Here is a 14,721-nt window from a genome sequence, read left to right as displayed (position 1 = left end):
CCGTGGTTGGTACACACACTTGGTATATAGGAGCTAATGCTACAACTGTTGGTATGACTCCAAGGGCTGAGAATGAGAGGAAGTGTGGGTTCAAACCCCAGCTCAGCCCCCTCATTTGCTGTGTGACCTTGGGCGTGCTGCTTACCCTCTCTGGGCCTCAGTTTCTTCATGTGTAAAATTCAGCTAAGAGTAATAGAAGTCCCTCATGAAGGGGTGGGGTGAGGATTCACTGGGATGATGCTTGTAATGCTGTGGAAACTGCACCCGGCGCTTAGTAGGTACTCAAGAAATGGGGCCTGCAATTGACACTGTGATTTTTCTGGAAGCACACGGGAACTTGTTGGAAGGGAATGAGGCCTCTCAGAGCCCCTCTGCCAGGATAAGGAAGGTCCTCCACTTCACCAGACCTGCAAGAGACCCATGGCCTCCCTGGGGTCACAGAGCACACCCTGACAGGCCAAGGTCAGGAGTGAGGCGGGGACTAGAAATGGCCTGGGCCTGGGCTTTTGTCCCATGGGCCTGCCCGACTGTCTCTCCCTCTCCTGTCCTGCATGCATTGGTCTGCCAAACTATCCTGTGGCCTCAGTTCTCGTGGATAGATTTTCCCACCTTTTTGTACAACATGAGAATTTTCCAGGCAGGGTTTATGCCTGGGAGGAGCTTGAAGGTGCCTGGCTGAATGGACTGTAAAATCCTTCTATTTAAAGCTGGGCACTGGCTGAGTCAGGACTCCGCAGACACAATCCCCCTTCATCCTCAGCACAGCCCCCAAAATGATGGTTTACACTGGAGGAACCAGGGCTCAGTGGGGCTCAAGGACTTGCCCAAGTCATCTGTAGAGTGCAGGATTTGAACCCAGAGTCTGAGGAGGGTTAACCACCTCACTCTGAGGAAAACCATGAGCATTCTGTCCCACTGTGGGGGTTGTGCAGGAAGCTCATGGTGGCACATGAAATACTGAGATTACCCTGGGGATCAGAGGCCAGGGAGGAACCACTGCACAGTCAACATACCATTTCACAAGTGAGGAAACCAAGACCCGGACACGGGATGAATGTGCCCGTGGTATTGGGGGGTACAGTGCCAGAGCACTGCAGGGCACTTCTGGGGCCCAGGTAAGTAACGGATACCAACAGATAGCGACCGAGCCCTAGACCTCACCTAGCTGGCACAGGAACCCTTGACAGAGCAAAATTCTCAGGTGGCCACAATCCCTTTGAGTAGAAACAGACGAGAGGCTTTGGAAAGGGGCAAAAAGAAAGCTTTCAGCATCTGCTTGGCTCAGCTGCCCTCAGGCCAACCACCGCGGCCAGCATTTATTGAGTGTCTACTGTGTGGCTGGCACCATTCCAAGTGCTGTGACTTCTATACTCACTTGATTCTGCCCTAACCTTCTGAGGTGCATTTTATTACCATCTCCATTTTGAAAGTAAAGAAACTGAGGCTCAGAGAGAGTCCATCACTTGCCCAGGGTTACACAGTGCTTAAGCAGCAGAACGGGGTCCTGCCCCAGAGCCTGCACACAGCAGAGTGGTAAAAAGCCTTCCACGACCAGCAGTTTGTTAATTCTCCCAAAGACCAGAGGGCCAAGACCCTGGGTCTGATTCCAAGCTCAGTGACTGGCTTGCTTGAGACCACGTGTAAGTCACTGCCCAACTCTGGACTTCGTTTCCGCACCTCGAAGTGAGGGGCTCTGGGATTCTCTCCAGCTGAGTTTTCACACTGCCTCTGTAACCTCCTTACTGGTGACCTTGGCCTCGGTTTCCCCAGTGAGTGCTGACCTTGCTTGGCCGCGACCTGGCCCGCAGTGAGCACTCGGGAAACCTCAGCCATCAATACCATCATGATGCTCCCACAGGGCTGGAAGGGGGGGAGCTACCCTGGCATCTGCCACATGCTCCCTGGACACTGTTTCTTCCTCAGGCCTCAGTTTCCCCAGCCACCCTTATTTATTCTTCTTGAGGCTGGGAACCCTCACAATTTCCCAAGGACAGGCTGGCAGACGTGGAGGGCAGGGGCATGTCAGAAACCAGCCTGCTCCACAGGCTGCTCCTCCCTTCCTGTGGACAGACAGACAGGCGGACAGGCGCCTCCACCAGTCCCACCTCTGGGGCCCTGCATGGGCCACACCCGGCTTGGTGAACAATAGCTGTGGACAGCATCCCCACAGGGATCCCCAGAGGGCGGCCACTTCAAAGCCAGCTGGGCCCCTGCCCAGCAACCAGGCTGTGGCCAGCAGGCTTTGTGTGAGGCACGTGGGCGTGGGTGGCTGCCCCTGTTGTCTTGCACGCATGCTAACTGCAGCCGGCACCGTGCTAGGAGCTTAAGAGAGTCTTGGTTCACTTAATCCTCAGAACTCGGAAGCACTAGGCGCTATTATCAACTGCATTTTCTAGATGAGGAAACGAGGCCCAGAGAGGTGAAGTCACCTGCCTGGGTCACAGAGGTAGGAGGTGGTGGGGGTTGGACTGGATCTAGGCCAACTGGTTTCAGGGCCCCCACAGTTTTCGGGTGCACTGCTGTGCTGTAGTCGTTCCTCCCTAAATCCAGAGTCGGATGCCCACCTGCAGCCTCCACCTCAGCTGCCTCTTTGGAAAGCTACCCTTATTTTGCAGAATTTGTTGCTCCGAGGACAAGCCCCCGAGAGCCCTTCTCTCAACTTTTCTGTGAGTCCTCCGGGATCCTCGCAGGAGAGGCGGGTGCCAGCCGCCACCAGTGGGCCACCAGCGTGGGCCCAGCAGGCCTTGCAGTGGGACGTAGTACTTTTCCACTCTTGCTGGCCAAACTCCGTGGCTCCTCTGAGCCCTCAAACTGCCCTGGAAACTTGCAAGGACAAACTTTTCCCTTGGGGAAGTGAGGGCCTGAGCAGCAGGGGCTGCCATTCATCCAAGAGACCCTGGACAGGCGCTGAGCGTCCTCTCAGCACCCTGGGGGGTGGGGGTGGGGTGGATTGCTAATTAATTTCACACCAGGGGAAACTGAAACTGAGTGGTGAAAGGGACTTGTCTAAAGTCATGCAGTTTGTGGGGACAGAGCTGAGATCCAAAACTGGGTCTGGTCCGGATGACCCCACACTCCCACCCCTTTGTTTCTGACCACCAGACAAAAAGAGCTGCCTTAGAGGTGGACCATGGAGAGGCCCAGCCTCAGCAAACGTGTGTGCTCATTTCCGGGACCTTCCTCCCTTTTGGGTCCACAGAGCTGCACTTCCTGCGTGCAGGCCTGGACTTCTGCCCCCTCCCTGGACCCCAGGCTCTGTGACAGCAGGGACATGCCTGTCTCGTGCCCTACTTACTGCCTCTTGGGCTGGCACAGGGTGAGTGACGCTAGGAGGCAGAAGAGCGTTGGGAACCTGGGTTGGGAGTGGAGCTGCCTGGGGCTCAAATCCCAGCTTGGCCACCAAGCAGCTGCGTGACGTTGGGTGAGTTAATTAACCTCTCTGGCACTCTGTTTCCCCATCTGTAAAATGAGACTAGTAACAGCACATACCACAAAACATTATCGTGAGGATCAAATGAGCTAATAAATAGCCCTAAGAACAGTGCCGGCACACACGTGCTATGCAGCGCTGCCATTACCTCTATTTGTTGAATGAATTAAGCCGCAGTCTACTCTGGGCCAATTTCAGACCCTTGGAGTACTGAAAATTACTAAAAAGAGAACTGCAACTTAGGGAGGCAAAGCGACTTCAACTCAGACCCCGATCTTCCTGGGCCCAGGGCTTCCTCCCTCCAATCCTCACCCCTCTGCGCTGGACTCATGTCAGCCACGGGCGCAGGGCCTTGGCCACGGGAGGCCGGCTGCTGCCTGCAGGCCCAGCCCCAGCAGCGGCCGTGAACCCGGTCTGTGGCCAGCACTGGAAGCCATGGCCAACAGGCAGGTGGGTGGGCAGGCGGCCCCTCCGCTGTGGAGCTCCAGGAAGTCCACAGAGCTGAGCTGTGTTTGTCTTGGCTTCTCTGGGCTGGCCCAGGCCCTGCTATTGTTCTGGGAACCACGCCTGCCTCACAGTGGAGGTTGTTGCTAAGGGTGAGGTGGGGGACATCTGGCAAGTCACGTCTCCGCTCGGCGACAGTTGCAGCCTGGCACCCTCTTTTCTGGCTTTGACTCTGTTCTCCTGCATGCTCCATCGTGTCTCAACTGTTCCTGGTGGACATCAGCCTCCTCCATCAGACTGGGAGCTCCCCAAGGGTCTGGGTCAGACACACCTCAGGGCCTTCGCACTGGCTGTTCTCTACCTGGAATTGTTCCCTCCAGATAATGGCATGGCCCATCCGCTCACTTCCCTCACACCTTTGCCCCAAAGTCACCTTGTCGGTGAGCTTTGCCTGGCCTCCCTAATTAAAACTGCATTTAAAACTGCACCCGACCCTCCCGTTCTCCTTCGCTGCTTATTTTTTCCCAGAGCTCTTGTCACCATATGACTCCTACATATTTTTCACATCCATCTTGTACAACCTGACTCTTCACACCAGGCCATCAGCTCCTGGACCACAGAGATGTTTGTCTGTTTTGTTGATCGCTGCTTGTCCCCAGCCCCAGTCCTACAACAGTGCCTGGCACACAGCAAAGGCTCCACAACTACTTGTGCATAAGGAGATGACTGTGTCTCCAGCACTGCTCAGAACCCGTGCTGCACAGATGCTTCCTGACAGACTCGCTTCCATGCGGGGAAACCGAGGCAGAGCAAAGAAGAGAATTAGCGTTCACTGGACAGTCAGTGCCAACCACTGTGGTAAGGGTTAATGCACCTCATCTTCCCCTCAGTACCACCCATTTTATAGATGAGGAAACTGAGGCTCAGAGGCGAGGGAGTTACTTAACTTCACTGAGTCTCCGTTTCCTCACTGTTTAAAGAAAAGTGATAAAATGGTGTGCTCACAAGACAGAGGACAGGGCAGCACAGGTGAAAGTGCACTCCAAGGAGGTGTGGGAAATGCCCGTGTTCGCCTTTCCGCTTGTCCTGGGTGGGACAGGGTCTCTAGTGGGTGTGTGTGTGCAGGTTTCTGAGGCCTGAACTGCTTCCTTCCCAGACTGGGTTTCAGGATTGCAGGGTGGCTCTGCCTGAGACACAGGCAGAGGGCCTGGGGGGCACGGGATCACCCCTGCTCCAGGGACACTTCCACTCGGCCTGTACAGCCCCGCAGTCCCCGATCTTGCTGAGCAGGTGACTGCAGTAGTGGCTTGGATTGGTTCAGATCCACGATTTCACCTCCTTAGGGGCTCTTGATCCAGCGAGAGCATGCTCCTGGACTCTAAATTTAATTCTGTGACTGGGGTGGCAAAGGCCCCTTCACCAAAGGACTTTGCCCACTGCCCAGCACTGCACCTCAACTGCCATCTTAGGAGACTCTTTTGACTTGTGGGTTTTTTTAATCTTAAAGAGACATTCCCCCATCAAGGTGTGAATGATAGGGAGAAAGTCAATAGGGCAACACCTGAGGCTGACGGGCCAGCACCTTCCTTGTTCATGGCTCAGTGTCCTGGGTTCACACCTCTGAGCATAAGCTTGGCCATCAGAAAGGCCACATCAGCCATTGTCTTGGTTATCAGGGAACTGTTCAGCTCTAATTGGTAACAGGTAACATTTTAGTTACCTAACATTTCATTATTGCCAATATATCAGTTACATACCTAAAACCTTAATTACAAGCTAACATTTGAATTAATCAGCTGCCTCATTTGCTAATCACTAATATCCTAGTCACCATGTAACATTAATAAGAAGCAAATACTCTAGTTATAACTCATAGTTCCCTTAACAGCTAACATTGTAGTTACTGGCTGAGATGTTAGTTATAAGGTAACAATTAAACTGATTTAGCAGCAAAAATCCAAGCCAGTGCTTCTCAAACTGTTAAGAGCATTTGGATTATCCGGAGATGCTGTTACAGCACAGCCTCTGATTCTATAGGTGCAGGGCAGGTCCAGGGTTCTGCATTTCCTACAAGCTCCTGGGTGACACTGACACTGCTGGTTGGGCGGGGGAGGGGGGATTCTTTTGCAAAGCAAAGGTCCACATTGTTGGCTAATAGCTCAGAATTAACAACACAGTTGCCCACTAACCTCTTGTTACCAGCTAACTTATTAGTTACAACTCCAATGTTAGCTATTGGCTAACACCTGAATTAACTGCCAACGCCTTAGAGACAGGAAAGAAGTGGTGGGCAGGACTAGCTTATATAAGCCCCTGAGAGCCTGACTCTGTTCTCCCTCTGAGCTGGTCCTTAAACCATTGTCAGCTTGAAATTAGACCTGGTGGGTCTACTAACACCATGAAACTGGCAAATGCTACAAACCAGGACTTTATTTTGGGGGGAAGGCTGGTTTATCAGCACACCACCACTGGCTACCTTCCTGCTATGTCAGGGTGAATTGTGGGCAGGATGGCCCAGTGGAGTGAGAAAGATTCTCTTTTCTGAGGGCGAGCCTTAATAGAGCTCTCAGGGGGCAGGGAGGGGACAGAAGTCCAGCTTACCTTCCCTGTTGACCTGACGCCCTTCCAGATGCAGAAGAAACAGACCAGCCAGACCAAAAGAAGGCAGAGAGCGAGGTCCCATTTCAGAGCGCCCGGGTGGTCGATTCCAGGGGACAAGCTCAGCACGTTGTGCCTTCAAGCAAACACAGAGTGTGAAGTCAGTAGGGGCCTGGCCCCCAGGGCAGAGGGAGCCAAGGCCTAAACTGTAACAGGCTGGGGTTCCACTCCCACCTGAGGTGCTATATTTGCACAAGTCACCTGCCTCTCCAAGCCCTGGAATCCCCATCTGTCTCAGGATAGAGTTGTTGGGAAGTCAGGAAGGGGATGGATTCAGACTCCTGAGTCTAAAAAATTCAGGTTCAAACCAGCCTGGCCTCAGGCAAGTTAAGTAACCCCTAAGCCTCAGTTTCCTCATCTGTAAAATGGGTACTCATTTCTCTGTGGGACTTCGGCAGAACCTTCCTCAGTGTTGATATGAGCTAAACACTGGGTTCAAATCTCTGTCCCACTATTCAATCACTGACTTTGGACAAGTTACTCAACCTCCCCAGACCTCAGTCGTCTCATCTATAAAATGGGGTAACTACTCCCCCAGTGTTCTCTGTCCCATCCCTCTTTCCTTTTATTCATCCTTGTGTGTTATCTGGATCTCTCACTGAAGTGTAGACCTTAAGAAGGCAGAGTGTTCTGTGTATAGGTGGAGAACACCCATCTCTTTATAGGGGCTCGTTTTGAGGAGAAAACCCACACAAAATCCTAAATACAGGATTTGGGATGCAGCCAGCACTTGATAAACCATAGCAGTTGTGACTGTCACAGCATTAAGATCTCCAGAACTTCTGGCACACAGCTGGCACCTAAGCAGTGCTGGTCTCTTCCCCAATCCCTGCTAGGGTTTTGAAGATTGTGGAAAGAGACAGGTAGATGGTTTTCAGGACAATCAACATGGGGCAGTCACCAACCCTGCCCAGGATCACATGCAGAGCCTCAGTCTTTGGAGACAAGACCTAAGCTTCCTGCCAATCCTTGCTGACCATGCACACAAGCACCCACTCACAGATACATTCCACGTGGGGGAGATACCATCTGAAGCCAGGGCAGGGCAGAGTGCTGACAGCCAAGAAGACCATGAAACTTAATGCCCAGAAATGGTACCCATTGTCCCAGAGTTCCGACTGTTGCCAGTCATCAAGGGCAGCCACACTGAGCACAGGGCTGTCGGCCCTGCCCACTGATCCTCCTGGGTCACCTGCCCCCTGAATCTCTAGGATGCTGATCTCAGGAGACAGGTACTGTACACTCCAGGGTGTTCATGACCCCTTGGAAGAGGCTGGATTTCCTTCTAATGGGAGTCAGCTCCCTGTTCCAAGGCCACACTCTCAAGCAGGACAGTCAGAGAGTGGAGTGTGACTATGTGCCTCAGTTTCCTCTTTTGTAAAATGGACATAATAGCTCCTGCCCAGGATGCTGCTTGGGGAAGCATTCTAGAACATCCTAAGCTCTCAGCCAGTCTGTGGATTATCCTCACAGTCCAGGTTCTGGTCTCAGAACACCCACTGGGCTAGAACCCGTTTTCCTTTAGTCTCCTTTTTGTCCAAAAAAGCTTCAACGTATGGACCTTGAATCAATCCAAGATTCCTTTCTCACTGGAATTCAAGCAAGGCCTTTTCTTAGTTCTCTGCTGTGTTCCCAGCACCTCCAACACCACCTGGCACGTAGTATGGGCTCAATAAACATCTGTTGAATGAATGAATGAGTGAATGAATGAACTCAACTGGGATGCAGCAAGTTCTCGTGTCACTCTGGACCATCCGTGAAATATTCCTACTAACTAGCCTTAAGGACAGCCTTCCTCTGTCCTTTCCTTGCTGGTCACAGTGATATCAGTGGGCTCCCCCGGCACTAGGATGGTGTGGGCTCATGATAATGCTGATAAAAAAACCAAAAGGTGCCGGCAACCTCTGGCCTGCCGAGACCTCGCTTCATCTCATCTGATCCGAAGAGCAAAGGTCCTTTGACCATTGTACAGATGGGAAAACCAAGGCTTGGATTGTCCACGTGCCCATACTCACAAAGCCAGCAGGTGGCAAAGCTGACCCCCAAAGCCAGTCCCTGCTCAATTCCACTACACTGCTGCTCTGATTTTAAAATAAAATAGAGCCTACACTTTTAAAAGAATTTCTCCAGTCCTCTGCTACATGCCAGGGTCACCTGGCACCTCAGGGCAGGGGGTATGTCCATGAGGCAGGCGGCCGGCCAACTGCATTCTGCTGGGGCCCTACCAGGCCTGTGGATCTGGCGGCCACGGCAGCCTTAGAACAAAAGGTCTTTCCCACTCAGCCTCCAGAGCTCAGCACCTTCAATGGAAGCCCAGGACATGCTGGTTGTGGCCCAAGCCTTCCTGGGGGAATGGGTGGCATTAGGAGAGGGTCCACAACTTTGCACACGCCCCGAGAGGCCCCCTGCACCCTTTCCATGGCCAGCTGGGCGCACATCTGCAGCCCTCAGGGGAGCCTTCCCTGATGCTCGGATGACTCAGTGTGGAGTCCCTGTCTGTCTTCCAGCTGTCCACTGTCACACTGGTGAAATATCTGCCTTGCCCAGCAGACACTGAGCACCCCAAGGGCAAGGACTCCATCTCACAGGCAGGCGCAGAGCAGGTGCTCAGGTGACACTGGCTAGGTGGCCAGTCAGACAGCTTTTCTTTTGTTCTTCAGGACAAGGTGACTGAGAAGTTTAAAACCCCAGAGCCCTGACTGACCACACCAAGCTCACAGCCAGCTCCCTCGGCCCCCTTTCTGCCCTTCCCCCACCACCGGGCTGGGCAAACCAGCAGTGCCCACTGCCAATGGGAGCCTGCCACACTGGCTGCTCTGGGCAGCTGACCAGTGACGGATGCCACAACAAAGAAACCGAGTCATATGCTTGCTCCTCTGCTGCTGGTGGCAGTCCCTTAGTAGGATCTCACGGCACCATCCAGTGACATCTTAATGCACATTTACTCTGACCTGATGATCCCATTCTTAAGACCTTTTTCACCAGCCGCCAAGATAAGTAAATACATACACACACACATAAGACTGTCTCCTACATGTATACTTGCATAGATGGCCAAAGACACAGTGTCCACCCCAAGCAGTGCTGCCTATAGAGATTGGAAATGGCCCAGATGTCCATAAATAGGGGCCCAGTAAACCACGGAGCAGGCACACAATGGAACACTACACGCTGCAATCAAACCCTGGAGATAAAAGAAGCGAGCAGAGCAAGGTGGGGAACAGCGCCCAGGCGCACTCGCTGTTGTGTACAAAGGATGGGCTAGACACGCACTGCTGCTGGAACACACAGGGACTGCTCTTGCAGGACACACAAGAAGCTGCCTGTCATCACTGCTGATGCGGGGCAGGGGGACTCACTTTGCTATGAATTTTTTTTTACTATTTGAATATGTATATACAGGTATTATCTTTATATAAAATTATTTAAAATTCTTGAAAAGGTTTGTAATGGGCCATGCAAATGTCCTAGGAATGGAATGAATGTCTCATCTGTCAGGGCTGTCACAACAGGACCTAAGGCAGGCTCGGGGCCAGAGTGATCAACACCGTTTCCAAGACGTCTCTGGGGTAGCTGTGGAGTCTGGAAAGTGCCCAGGTCAGTCTGAATCTCCACAAGTGCCTTCTGTATCCGACTCCCTGGGGTCTTCTCCTCTACAAAGCGGCGGGCTAGGATCCCTGGTAGGTCTCCCCGCTGTGTCAAATGCGAATGCTCAGTAAACTGTAGAGTGCTGCGCCCCAAGGTAATGCTACAATGCCCGCACTCACTGGCGCCTCCTAACCACCCCAGGAGGAGACTGCACCTTATCCCTGATCTGACCATGCCCCCCCACACTGCTGCCACCTCTGCCCCAGCCCGTTGCCACCAATGACTGTCTCAGCAGCCTCCTCACTGGCCACCCTGCTTCCACTCTCACCCCTACAGTCAAGAGGGAATCTGTCAACACCTAAGTCACGTCCCTCCTCTGCTCCACATTCTCCCATGGCTTCCACTTCCCTGGCCAACAAGGTCCTCCTCACCTGCCCCATTCCTTTTGCCATTCAGACCTAAACACTTTGAAGAGTGAGAAGAGTGCTTACTGACTCCTGGACAACAAGTGTAAACAGAAAGTGTCCTGGACAAGCTGGATCAATGGTTGTCCCATCTCTACCCTGACCCCACAATGGCTTCTGTGGCATGTGCTCTGAACAGGCTGAGTACGGTCCTGCCTCAGGGCCTTTGAACTAGTTGTCCTCTTGGCCACACAGTCCATGGCTCATCTGCTCCTTTCCTTCAGGTCTCTGTTCAGCTGCCACTTCCCTGGGAAGCCACCCTGTCCCCTCCTTAAACAGCATCCCTGGTCACTCGCCTTGCCCTGCTCTGGCTCTTTTTTTCATCACTTATCACTTTTATATTACAATTTTCTTTCTGCTATTACTGTCAGCCCCAAGGAGGTGGGGCCTGTGTCTGTCTTGATCACTGAACAGTGCCTGGCACATAGTAGGTGCTCAATTAACATTAGTTGAGTAAATTAATTGTACCCATTTGGTTGATGGGGAAACTGAGGCTCAGACAGGTTCAGGAATTCACCTGAAATCACACATACAGCAATCAACCCTGAGCCTGGTTCCTTTTTTCTGATGTCATCCTGGGGACCAGCCACACCCTGAGCCAGAACCTGTGCCCTGGGCAAGGGTCCCAGCATCCCAGGCTTCCCTGTCCCTTTCAAACAGAGGTAAGCTGCATTCTTGTCCAAGAATAGTAATGATTCATTCCAGGGTGGGATCCAAAAAAGAATTGTCTGGATGTCTGTTTTGAGTCGGCCATCCTGCTGCCGTCCAGCCGGCACTCAGAGATGTAAATACGTCCTCCAAGTGGGCCAAATCGTTTCCTTTTGACTGCAGGCCAGGCATTTATTGGCCACAGCTCTCCCCTGGAGACTGGCGGAGGCAACAATTAGAAAAGGGCCCGTCCGCCCCAGCGCGGGCTGCACACGCTTTTCTCCACAGCCCTCCTTCCGACAGCTGCAGGGGGAGATTGGCTGAGCAGGGCTTGTTTGCAAATATGACTCATTTCTTTGATTCTAATAAAGTCTAATGATACGTGCTGAGCTCCCGTGGGGCTCTGAAGGAACTGAGGAGGAAGGCTCGGCTCCAGCCTGATGGGGGCCACTGGGCCAAGTCTGGCCCCACCTGTCCTCCAGAGCCTGGGGTAGGCGAGAGACCTCAGGACAAAGGTGATCCTGGACAGCAAGGACCAGCGGGATGGGGTAAACCAGGGACAGATGCTCCACTTCCTCAACACTGAGCGACTCGGTGTTAAATAATAGCCAGCATGAAATGACAGTCTCCGGGGCTCCTGCGGCTTCACATGGGGATCTAGAAAAGGGCATCTCACTGGCTCCTGCTGAGAACAGTGATTTAGCACTGCAGATAGAGTGGGTGTGGGGGATCCAGGCAGAGAGAAGACCCCACGCGTAACCTGAGAGTGGGGACACACACACACACACACACAATGTGACCCGTGATAGCAGACTTGGGCTCCAAGACCAGCCCTGGGCTTAAGGCTGGTGGCTGGTGGGGACACAGACAAAAGGTTAGACAGAGGCAGGATCCAGTATCAATGTCAGGGCTGGGGTCTCTGCTGCTTCTAGCTGCATATGTGATCTTGGGCAAGTCACTTAACGTCTCTTGTCCTCAGTGTCCAGGGGTCCCTCCTAAGCACATCACTTGTCTTAGCCCTTTAACACTCAAGCCAGGTTGTGAGGTGTTAGGACCGTGCTCTCTCCAGTTTACAGAGGAGAGCTGGGACTTGCACAGGTGAGGCGACAGCCCCCAGGCCGTGCAGCTGAGATACCAGAGAGCCAGCGGGGATGATCAGATAGGGTCCCTCCCTACCCAGAGGAATCCAGAGGCTCAGCTCCCATGAGCCTCATTATCTGATTCCCAGGCAGCTCCCGTGCACCTGTCGGACAACGTTTGTGAGGAAAAGGACAGGTCAGGGTCGCACGTGTCTGCGCAGGTAGGAGAAGTGAAAGGGGCAATGGCCGGGGTTGGGCTTGGGCGAGGGGCAGAGACTAGCCTTTGGGGGCATCCTCACTGCTCTGCAGCTCAACAGCCACCAGCCAGCAAGGCCGCAATAATGGCCGGCAACCCTCACTCGGTGGAATCCCCAGAGCTGGTCACTGCAGGGGCTATTTTCAGGGTAAATCATATAAGATTCACCCAAAAGGAAACCAGACCCACTAAAGGCTGAGCCTTCTGAGTCCCTGTATACAGTCGGTGCTCAATATACATCCCAGCCTCTCTTTTCCAGTGTGTTCCCTCAGCAATGTCCAGAAAACACAGACTCAATCATATCCTTCCCCTTCTCATATATATTCCATGGTCTCACACTTAGCCTAGCATTCAAGGCCTCAACCCTCCTCCCTGACCCACCTCCTGTCACTTCCCCATGCATCTGGGCTCTGGCTACACCAATTACTAGCTGTTCCCAAATACTCTTGTGCTTTCAGAATACTGTGCCTCTGCAAGGGCCCCTCCTTCTGCCCGGAACATCTTTCCTCTAGTGTTTTCTGCCTAGTGAACTCCTACTCATCCCTCAAATCCCAGCCCATATGGTCCCTCCATTTGTAGATGGGAAACAAGGCCAGAGATGGGGAGTGACTTGCTGCTCCAGGCTGCACAGCCAAGTGGATGCAGGCATGGAACTAACAAGAACCAGCACTCAGCGAGCAATCACGGTGTTGGGATGCGCTCACTTAGTCCTTTCTGGCGGGAGGGATCATAATGTGGGAAAAAACACGAGAGGGTTCTGAGTTGGGAAATGACAAGTTAGATTCAGAATTGATTACAGAGATGCAAGGATATGGCAGGGCGAGAAGCGAGAGGCCAGTGCTGGTGCCTGGGAGATTGACGAGGATCCTATGTGGGGGAGGGGGAGTGACAGTGCTTGGGGAGAATGGTCAGATTCTGGATATACTTTGAAGGGAGACCCAAGAGGACCTGTGAATTAAACGTGGGATTTGAGGTAGAAAGAAGAGTTTTGGATGATGCCTAGATATTTCCCTACTCACAAAGCCTCTGCAGAGACTAAATAAAATGACAGGGGCAAGTTGCCAGCATGATGCTCATGGGAGTAGTTATTCCCCATGGGTTCTTTTTCCCTTCCACTGTTTCATGCCCAAGAAAAGAAAGGCTCTTGAGGGCAGGAGGCTGGGTTCTTATCCTGCACGGGCCTGGAGTAGGGCTGGAACTAAGCTGAAGTCCCCTGACCCAGTTCTCTGGCCTCAGCCCATGCACTCACAGAGGTGGCAGGGCCGGTCCTCTCGCTTACACCTGCTTTACAGGCTCCTCCTCTGTGGGCTGCCATCTTCCCCAGGGCTCTAGAAAGAGGGGAAGTTTTCTTTGAATGTTTAGATGGTCTCACAAAGCCCTGCTCAAGCCTGGGGCCAGGTTGGGGGCCGGGGGCAGGTGTGAAGGCCAGAGTGGAGGCGGGCAGTGGGCAGGAGGGCAGTGCTTGGGACAGCAGACCCATCCGGATCACATGGGGGCTTGAGAAGGTGCCTGCAGAACCAGGAACATTCCAAACATAAACACTGTCTCAGGCTCTTCCAGGCCAGAAAAGGGAGCTGGGGTGCTCAGAATGGGGATTCTGTAAGGCAAGGGGGACGGGCCACCCCAAGGAGTGATCTCCTTCTCTGACCCCTCAGGCCTCAAACAACAGAGAGACATGCACTGTGACAGTGAAGAGTGACCCTTTTGCAACAGGGGAACCTTCTGGGCATTTCAGGAGGGGCAGACCTTTGAGGTCATGACACTTGAAGAGTACCAAATGCCCCTCAGTGGCAGTTTTATCCATTATGAGGACACTAAATAAATAATAACAATGACCCACGGTTATTGAGCAGGTTCTCAGTGGCCATACAGGATGGGATTCGGTTAGGGCAGCCCACAGCCCTGGGGGACAGTGCTACCATTGCCCCAGGTGCTAGTGAGGACCCCAGTCCCAGAAAGGGAACGCACCTGCCCAAGCTAGAAGTGGCAAAGTGAGGGTTCTAACCCAGGCAGGCCAGTCCATGGTGGGGAATGGGGGAGGAGGGCAGGCCCCAGCAGACGCCTCTGACGGGCTGGCTGGGAGCCAGTGCCCTGGGTGGGGCAGGCCTGGATCGTCAGGCTGTGCCAAGAACAGCACAGAAAGGACAGGGCTGT

At 53.1% G+C, this 14,721-nt stretch overlaps 1 protein-coding gene across 1 annotated transcript in view; it reads right to left on the bottom strand.

Moving 5' to 3' along the window:
• Nucleotides 1-14,721, bottom strand: part of SLC6A6 (solute carrier family 6 member 6) — a 74,529-nt gene that overhangs the window by 17,902 nt on the left and 41,906 nt on the right. Inside the window, exon 6 of the mRNA XM_063114022.1 lies at nucleotides 6,476-6,608. Within this exon, the coding sequence (XP_062970092.1) occupies nucleotides 6,476-6,608 (133 nt within the window). The remainder of the gene's footprint in view (nucleotides 1-6,475; nucleotides 6,609-14,721) is intronic.

Source organism: Cynocephalus volans, chromosome 11 (assembly GCF_027409185.1).
Source record: "Cynocephalus volans isolate mCynVol1 chromosome 11, mCynVol1.pri, whole genome shotgun sequence".
Taxonomy (NCBI): Eukaryota; Metazoa; Chordata; class Mammalia; order Dermoptera; family Cynocephalidae; genus Cynocephalus; species Cynocephalus volans.
This window is presented reverse-complemented; position numbering and strand designations above follow the sequence as displayed.